Genomic DNA, 9925 nt, shown 5'->3' with positions numbered 1-9925 from the left:
CATACATTTTCACATACTGCTTTCCCTTAAAAATAATGTTATCATTTAAGCCACTGTTTCTCATAGTGGGTTCCGCTGACCCCCAATGACCCTTATGGGTCCAACTCCATTCGTTCCCATCTCACAGTTATGGCCCATTAAGACCTGAGGTGGTCTTTTATTTGCTAGTTTTCCTATCAGTGGTTCTCAAACTTTTTTATTTCAAGGACCCACCAAATTTATATGCATTTGGCCATGGACCACAATCTCAAAATGTGTCATTTTAGATGTTAGCTACATATATTATAATTATAGCGCATTGGTTGGCTATTCAAAAATAGCAGATCTATTAATAATGAACAAACAAGTGACTCAGCAAATACAGATGGGGAAAATAGAGCTATATACTGAAGGTGGAAGGCCAGAACAAAACTGGATTAAACTGGAGTCATTTCATCAGTGGCTCCCTGATAGATGTTCACCACTGCTGATGAATATCTCCACTTTGTGTGTCTCTCTTTATTCAATACATCATAACAAGAAACCTAAGAATCATTCCTCTGTGGCATTACGGAGGAATGAGTTTGTCTTCACAGTCCTCCGGGAGTTTGTCTTTGGAAGCTATTGCACAAAGTTCTGATGCATTACCCTCATTTATCCTAGAGCTCCACTACAGTAGCATGCTAAAGGACTTTAGTTCACTCCAAAAATTACTTATTTTATACACCCCACGAAGCCTTGAATTCATGGAGATTAGTGTGGTTGCCTAACAGGGCACTTGAATCACTTGTAATTCTGAAGAATGTAAGAATTGTTGTGCAACTCCCGACGATAGGTGTGAACGGTTTTGCCGACGTCATGGGGGACCATTTAAACCATGCATGCTGTAGTTTGCTACTAACAGAAATTTGCATGCACCAGGGCTGCCAAAGTAGGCTATCTTTTGTTGTTTTTCTTGTTTTTTCGCCCCCTCTCTTCGAAATAAGACTGGGTAAGCTGAGCTCTAAACTGACGGTCCGCATGGCCCAATAGACCCTACGCCGGTGCATTGTTGTAAGCCATATCTAGTATTTTTTATTAAATCCACAGACTCAACTGACTTCAGTTTCCAGCATTTTTGCCATAAACTCATATTTGCCATCTTTGTTTATTTATTATTTCCACTTTACGTGTCCAACAGCCACAGCCAAAGGCTCTGCGGTGACATTTAAGTCTATTATTAATTCCTATCTCTGACAAATCAGCTTTTCTGAGTGCAGGCAGGATGTTTATCTGCATAACATTATTCTGAGCACACTCTTTTTTTGTGCAGGTGTTATTAGGCTTCCATGGAGGGGGGGGGGGGTATAGAAGGATGAACTAAGTTATATATAAGCCGAAATCCGCTTTCGCGGTCTTTATGTTGTGCATCGCTGCGTAAAATGCGATATTTGGGGCTTGATTAGAGCTCAATTTGACTTAGTTATTCAAATAAACGATGATAGCTTAGCATCCCGGACATCTGACTGTGTAGCACAGCACAGTGCAGAAAGATAGCGGATGTTGATGTTCTGTTAACAGAACCGCCACCATCAGGACTCTGTATAATACTATAGGATTACCGTGTTAGAATGAGATATAGTGTGTATGTCACAGATCTTTCTATTGGCAAAAATGACAAATTAAACATATGAATAGTGCAGGTAGAAGGCACAATCCACTGTTAATTAGGGTGGCCATAAGGGGGTTAAAGGGACGCGGCCGGCATAGGATAACTTCATTTATGAAGTTAACAGCTGGCGGCAGAGAAATATTTAAGACTTAAAACTTGCTTGCATAATCAATCTTGAGGTTTGTTTGTTGTGTTGTGTTGTGTTGTTTTGTGTTGCCTGGCAATTTAAAAGTGTAACTAAATACAAATTTTCAATGACACCTTATTATATCTAAAGCTGCAGTACAGGGAAACGTATCACCTTTCAACCTTTCAACAGTATACTATACTGTATTAGGCGTGTAAGTAACTGCATCTAAAAATCGAAGTATATCGAAATTTAAAGAGCAACATATCTTATTGTTTGTCTTTGCATCGTATTGTTTTGCAATCCAAATTATCGGTATCAATTATACATATATGCCACAGTACAATCTTTGGAAAAACAGTGAATTTGTAGACAGTGGCCAAACATCAGCTGGACCAGTGTTGATTTTGTCACCTGGAATGTTTTAGTTTTAGTCTAGTTTTTGTCGACTAAACATCATACGATTCTAATCGACTAAATCTACAGTTGATTTAGTCGACTAAAATGTATTTTGGTGGGCCTTGATGCCGTCGTAATGGCTGATTTTACACATATACTTTATACTCGATCTCACTAGTCCCTTCCTAACATTTTAGTCTACTTTTTATTTGTTGAAGACATTTTCAATATTTAGTCTTACTCATACTCATCATAGCTTAGTTTCCATTTAGTTTTCGTCAGTGAAAAATGTAGTCGACAAACTTTTTTCGTCATAGTATTAGTCGACCTAATCAACACTGAGCTAGAGCGCAAACTTTCCCCTCAAATTAATGTATTTCTGCCATGGAACCCCATCTAAAAATATTTAGTCAAATAGGACCCCACTTTGAGAAACATTGCATTGACATGTGACACTTGTTTTCTATTAGCATATTATGCATGATGCTTCACATCGCCAATTTGAATCTACTATTCTGCGGACTGCTTGCTGAAATGTCAGGTTGAACGTGACAATCAGTGGAAATTGCCTGGCATAGAAACGATGGAACAATTTTGGCATTTGGAAGCATAAGGAATCAGGGAAGAGACGATGAGAGGAGGGAACAACGACATGGGGAGTTTGAAAAGAATTGGGTTGTGAGCTTCTGCGTCAGTTATTTTCTCTATTTAAAACATTTGAAGAATAGGGTTAGCAGAGAGGAAGAGAAAGAGGAAAGGGGGGGGAAGAGGAGTGTGTGTGTGTGTGTGTGTGTGTGTGTGTGTGTGTGTGTGTGTGTGTGTGTGTGTGTGTGTGTGTGTGTGTGTGTGTGTGTGTGTGTGTGTGTGTGTGTGTGTGTGTGTGTGTGTGTGTGTGTGTGTGTGTGTGTGTGTGTGTGTGTGTTTGTGTGTGTGTGTTGGGGGGGCGGGAGGGAATTGGGGAGAGGAGAGTATGAGAGGAGTTGATGGCAGTAAATGAATGCTGATGAGAGAGGAGGTGATGTGGAGATAGAGGAGATGAGGCAGGAGAGGAGGAGCTGGTGGAGGTTGGGAGAAGAAAACAGGAGGTGGGGGTTGGGGCAAATGTGATGGAAATGAAGAGAAGTGAAAGACAAGGAGAGGAGAGGTAATTGGGATCACAGACAGACAGACAGACAGACAGACAGACAGACAGACAGGCGCACAGACAGGCAGACAGACAGACAGACAGGCGCACAGACAGGCAGACAGACAGACAGACAGAGAGAGAGAACATAGCCATTGATTCTGTTTCGAAGGCAAAAGGCAAGGTCTCTATACATGCGGCACATGTAAACTTTCCGTATGCTCTAAATTATTGAAGACCCATCTCTCTCTCTCTCTCTCTTGCACGCACGCACGCACACTGACATAGCTGATTGGGTCAATACATTAAGGGTCTCGTGGGAAATAGACCATCTATTGTGAAACTAAACACACACGCACATGTGTGTACAGACACACACTTGTGCACTTACACGTTTTCCTTACACACACACACACACACACACACACACACACACACACATACACACACACACCCACCCTCGGGCACGCCATGCTGTTTTGCATGCAGGCCATGCAGCTGCATTCCACTTATCTGCAGATGCAACGGAGAGAGAGGGGGTTGAGGAGAGAGATAGAGGGATAGAGAGAGTGGGGGGGGGGGGGGGGTACAGGATGAATAGATGGGGAATAGAAAGGGATGGATGGATGATGGTGGGAGAAAGTGGATGATAAAAATCCCACCCGTGTGAAGTGAGGGGCGCTCTTATCATCGTACGTACATCATCATGACGCAAAATAGACACTATCTATGTCTATTCAGACACTATGACATACAGTTCTCAATTCACTGTCAATGGGAATTTAATGTTTGTGTAAGACAACAATAGCCGATTTGTTCAGACACTGACGTACAATTCTCCATTCATTGTCAATGGGAATTTAATATTTGTGTAAGACGCTGAATATAGGAGGGGCTAGCAACCCTCATAAAAAAGATTTCATAAGTGAAATGTGTGGTTATACGGTAGAGTAAGCAGAGACGGGGCGCTGGTAAGTCACAACCTGTAAACTGTAGAGTACGCACTAGAGAGGAGGGGCTTGTACAGTAAGTCACAACCTGTAAACTGTAGAGTACGCACTAGAGAGGAGGGGCTTGTACAGTAAGTCACAACCTGTAAACTGACACCTGTATAGAAACACAGTTCATTCTAAGCACATGGAAGTAGCATCCACACCGACCCGACTCAAGGCATGATGTCATGATACTGTAGGTGCACATTCTGAGGAATAGGTGAACATTTGTTTTTTGTTTTAGGCTTTTCTGCCTTTATTGATAGTATCAAGTGAAGATAGACAGGAAAGAGGGAGAGACATGCAGCAAAGGTCGTCATGAACGGGACTCAAACACGCAACACGCTATCAGGCCAGAGTCTATATGTGGCATGTGGCACCACTCGGCCAGCGGGCGCCCAATAGGTGAACATTCTGTCATAAGTATACATCTCACGGAAAGAGATGAAGAAGAGGGACAAAAGCATAGAACCTTGGGGGACTTATATGGTTTAAAGAGGAAGTGCCCTAACCCAGTATGAGTATAGGCCTATAAGTAGTATTACTGTGTGTATTACACAGAATAATGAATGATTGGAAATATTTTTTAGTATATAACATTTGATTTCAAAGTCATGCAAATTAAGCTGGAATTATGTTTATATCCCAAAACCTTTGTGTTAATCTGTACAAACCTGTTTGACCCCAATCAGGTGACAAGTGTGGAACCTCACTTCAAGCGGAACTAAACGTCATATCATTTCAAGTTTTTTTTATTAAAATTTTGACAGTTTGGGGCACTTTTCTGATTACATATTTTTTTGGTATTCTTAATTAAATGTCATTACCAATTTGAGAAATTATGGCTTTGAGGCGTGCAAATTAATCTAGTGTGAAATGCCAGAAGAAAACATAATTGAAAGGTAACAAGCTAACAAACTTGTCATCAGCACTCACAGATAATGCGGTTATTCTTGCCTCCAGACTTTTACCCGCTGACTTGTTAAGTAGCCTAACAGTTTATAGCTGAGAGGAGAACCTTTCCTGTGGCACCCATAAATCATGATGTGCTGATGTGCTTATGCTGACACACTAGCGTGCGCGTGTCTGTCTGTGTGTGTGTGTGTGTGTGTGTGTGTGTGTGTGTGTGCGCGCGTGTCCGTCCTTCCAGGGCTTGCAGACAGGCACCAGAGAGCTGCAGGACATGGGGGTGAAGTTCTGCCACAGTCTGCTGTCTGTGAGGAGAAACGTGCCGTACACCAGCAGGCGGCTAGTCGACCACATCGACCTCGACCACAACTCACACAAGTATGCTAGCACACTCTACACGCAAACACGCTTCTCTGACTTTCTATTGTATTTTATTTCAAGGAACAGTTCAGAGTGGAGATTGTTTGTACATCTTTATCTGTACCTATTGCTGGAATAGAAAATTGTGCTTTTGCTGTGAGGGGGAAAACAACAAGGAGTGGCACCTCACAGAAGGTGAACAAACCTGAAACAGGGCTTGGCTGAGTGGCTAATATCGATATTTTGTCCTACAGTAGAAGCCTATTTGCACGTCAGTTCTGGAGGTGAGATGTGTTAAAGATGCGTAAAATTGACACTGAGGATTTGACAGTTCATACACACGAATGCGATAAGTGAGATAGGGAGCCTTAAGGCTTGCTTGTCTCTTTGTCTCTCTGTCTCTGTCTCTCTCTCTTTCGCTCTCTCCCTCGCATGCAGTTTAACAATGTATTTGTGTCCACACACATAGGGAAAGCATACAGGAACACATAGTTTAGGTGCAGTAAAGGTTACATTCACAAACTCATGGATATGTCCTCATGATACAACACACACATGTCACTCAGCACTCCATGGGCACAAGCAGAAGCAGTGGCAGCTCTACCATACAGGGCAGGAGAGATGGCACACTTTGCCAGCCTTTTCTGCCTCTTTGGACAGACATCCGAAGTTGTTGAAACCCTCAGACAACCAGTCCGTGGGTATTATGTCCTAGGAATCACCATAGGAAACAAAGTTATTAGTTCTTGCACTGTTGCTTAGTGTTAAAGCGCTCTCTGTAGTTGTTCTCGTGCATGTGCCTGGAAGTCCACCCATTGGACCTGGAAGTCCAACCATTGCTATTCCGGGGTTAGTCCGACAGCGGACGGACATACCGCTGGAAGGCCGCCGAGTCTACCTTGCCTTTCTTCCCAGTAAGCTGTTCATGGGAGCGGCCGTCGGTTAGCGTTGGCAGATTCCACTGGTGAATATAGTGCCTTCTTGTATGAAAGTTACATAGTCCACAGAAGTTGCAAATGCATCCATGCACCTACTACATTAACCATGGTAGTTTAACGTCATGCCCAGGACACACACACACACACACACACACACATTGGAAAAGGACAAACTTTAGCTTGTTTTGATTGCATTGCCAGCTCCTCTACAACTTCTCCTGCAAGTTGACGACAGGTCCACGACGTTACTGACTTAGCAAGTCATTATTTGGGCTCATTCATGTGCTCACCGTAATCCTCGTGACAAGCGCCTTGAGTATTCGGCTGCAGGCTGGAGTTGATTTGGATTTTCTTCCTCCAATATTGCATTCTTAAATGATTTATTTAGCTGTGTTTGACCATTTTTAATACCAGTTTCTGCAGACAGCATTGACATTTCCAATTCATTCCGAACATTTAAAGACAGACTAAAACTAAATCAAAATTTGCTGTCAAAATCAACACTGTTTTAAAGTAAAGTAAACACAGGAGCAATGCTGTTGTGCAGACTTTTATTATTTTGGGTCAAGGCCTACCCAGTACCAGGCCCACTCAGTCACTCAGTCAGTAACTAACTGATTGTTGTTGTCTGTCTCTGATGATCTGTCAGTCTGATGCTCCTGTTTGGTCTAGTGTGTGCCTCTCTCTCTCTCTCTCTCTCTCTCTCTCCTCTTTCAGCCTGTTTTTTTTTTTACGGCAACCGAAACCGTAGTGATTAGGGAGTGAAACCGTAGTGATTAGGGAGTGAGAAACCGTAGTGATTAGGGAGTGAGACACCGTAGTGATTAGGGAGTGAAACCGTATTCATTAGGGAGTGAGAAACCGTAGTGATTAGGGAGTGAAACCATAGTCATTAGGGAGTGAGAAACCGTAGTGATTAGGGAGTGAGACACCGTAGTGATTAGGGAGTGAGACACCGTAGTGATTAGGGAGTGAAACCATAGTCATTAGGGAGTGAGACACCGTAGTGATTAGGGAGTGAGACACCGTAGTGATTAGGGAGTGAAACTGTAGTGATTAGGGAGTGAGAAACCGTAGTGATTAGGGAGTGAGACACCGTAGTGATTAGGGAGTGAAACCATAGTCATTAGGGAGTGAGAAACCGTAGTGATTAGGGAGTGAAACCATAGTCATTAGGGAGTGAGACACCGTAGTCATTAGGGAGTGAGAAACCGTAGTGATTAGGGAGTGAAACCATAGTCATTAGGGAGTGAGACACCGTAGTGATTAGGGAGTGAGACACCGTAGTGATTAGGGAGTGAGAAACCGTAGTGATTAGGGAGTGAAACCATAGTCTTTAGGGAGTGAGAAACCGTAGTGATTAGGGAGTGAGACACCGTAGTGATTAGGGAGTGAAACCATAGTCATTAGGGAGTGAGACACCGTAGTGATTAGGGAGTGAGACACCGTAGTGATTAGGGAGTGAAACTGTAGTGATTAGGGAGTGAGAAACCGTAGTGATTAGGGAGTGAGACACCGTAGTGATTAGGGAGTGAAACCATAGTCATTAGGGAGTGAGAAACCGTAGTGATTAGGGAGTGAAACCATAGTCATTAGGGAGTGAGAAACCGTAGTGATTAGGGAGTGAGAAACCGTAGTGATTAGGGAGTGAGACACCGTAGTGATTAGGGAGTGAAACTGTAGTGATTAGGGAGTGAGAAACCGTAGTGATTAGGGAGTGAAACTGTAGTGATTAGGGAGTGAGGCACCGTAGTGATTAGGGAGTGAAACCGTAGTGATTAGGGAGTGAGACACCGTAGTGATTAGGGAGTGACACCGTAGTGATTAGGGAGTGAAACCGTAGTGATTAGGGAGTGAGACACCGTAGTGATTAGGGAGTGAGACACCGTAGTGATTAGGGAGTGAAACCGTAGTGATTAGGGAGTGAGACACCGTAGTGATTAGGGAGTGAGACACCGTAGTGATTAGGGAGTGAAACCGTAGTGATTAGGGAGTGAGACACCGTAGTGATTAGGGAGTGAAACCGTAGTGATTAGGGAGTGAAACCGTAGTGATTAGGGAGTGAGAAACCGTAGTGATTAGGGAGTGAGCGGGCAATCGATGGCGTTAACCAAAGCATTGAAAGAGAATGAAAAACACAGACTGCTTCACAACAAAGGTTTAACTTCAACATTCTCAAACTATTGGATTCAGCATCAGTGTATTTTGTCCCCCTTCAGCCTAAGAATTGCTTCTGATTTTCTCTCTCTCTCTCGCACACACACACACACACACACACACACACACACACACACACACACACACACACACACACACACACACACACCTCTTGGTTGTGGACGGTCCAGGTTCGGTGTGGCGTGGCTCTCTTGTACCTCTGTGATTGATGTGAGCTTCTAAAATGGACCTGAATGGTTTCTATCGATTTTCAGAGCTCCCATTCAATCTCCTTAGTGAACGGTGACAATAGCAGAGCTCTGCTCTATCTGCTAGACTGGATGGGATTACAGTATTTTATTCTCCTGCTTATTCTTCTGCTCATACCCTGCGTCCTTACTCCTTATCCCTTCCAAATATTGACTTAATTTATTTTTTATCCAATCACTGGTGGAAAGTAACTAAGTATATTTACTCTCAAGTATACTGTAGTTAAAGGTATAGAGTAAGGGATTTCCTTTGGTTAAAATAAGTATGGTGATAGTACTCATTGCTATAGAGTTTTTCTTCAGTAATAGGAGTCTCCATGTCTCCATCTTTTTATTAAACAGAAAATTGATTTTTAGGTCGGGACACCATGCAACTTTATCCAAACAGATTAGAGAACTCTGTCAGGATACACATTAAACAAGTGTAATTGTAGGTAACGTCATGCCCAGGACACACACACACACACACACACACACACACACACACACACACACACACACACACACACACACACACACACACACACACACTTTATGCCAAAAAATAGCGAAATCTCAGTCATTAGAAAAGGACAAACTTTAGCTTGTTTTGATTGCATTGCCAGCTCCTCTACAACTTCTCCGGCAAGTTGACGACAGGTCCACGACGTTACTGACTTAGCAAGTCATTATTTGGGCTCATTCATGTGCTCACCGTAATCCTCGTGACAAGCGCCTTGAGTATTCGGCTGCAGGCTGGAGGTGATTTGGATTTTCTTCCTCCAATATTGCATTCTTAAATGATTTATTTAGCTGTGTTTGACCATTTTTAATACCAGTTTCTGCAGACAGCATTGACATTTCCGATTCATAAAACATTTAAAGACAGACTAAAACTAAATCAAAATTTTCTGTCAAAATCAACACTGTTTTAAAGTAAAGTAAACACAGGAGCAATGCTGTTGTGCAGACTTTTATTATTTTGGGTCACGGCCTACACAGTCACGCATGTATTCTGCTTCCACCAAATCCAATTTTGCAA

At 42.7% G+C, this 9925-nt stretch overlaps 1 protein-coding gene across 3 annotated transcripts in view; it reads left to right on the top strand.

Annotated features, from left to right (window-relative positions):
• Positions 1–9925, top strand: part of agbl1 (AGBL carboxypeptidase 1) — a 172159-nt gene that overhangs the window by 141365 nt on the left and 20869 nt on the right. For all 3 annotated transcript variants that reach the window (XM_080760773.1, XM_080760774.1, XM_080760775.1), the window contains exon 26: positions 5422–5558. In XM_080760773.1, coding sequence (XP_080616899.1) covers positions 5422–5558 — 137 coding nt within the window. The remainder of the gene's footprint in view (positions 1–5421; positions 5559–9925) is intronic.

This window comes from Protomyctophum bolini (assembly GCF_963924005.1).
Source record: "Protomyctophum bolini genome assembly, chromosome: 4".
Classification (NCBI taxonomy): domain Eukaryota; kingdom Metazoa; phylum Chordata; class Actinopteri; order Myctophiformes; family Myctophidae; genus Protomyctophum; species Protomyctophum bolini.
The sequence above is the reverse complement of the archived record's forward strand: the minus strand, read 5'-3'. Positions and strand labels throughout refer to the sequence as shown.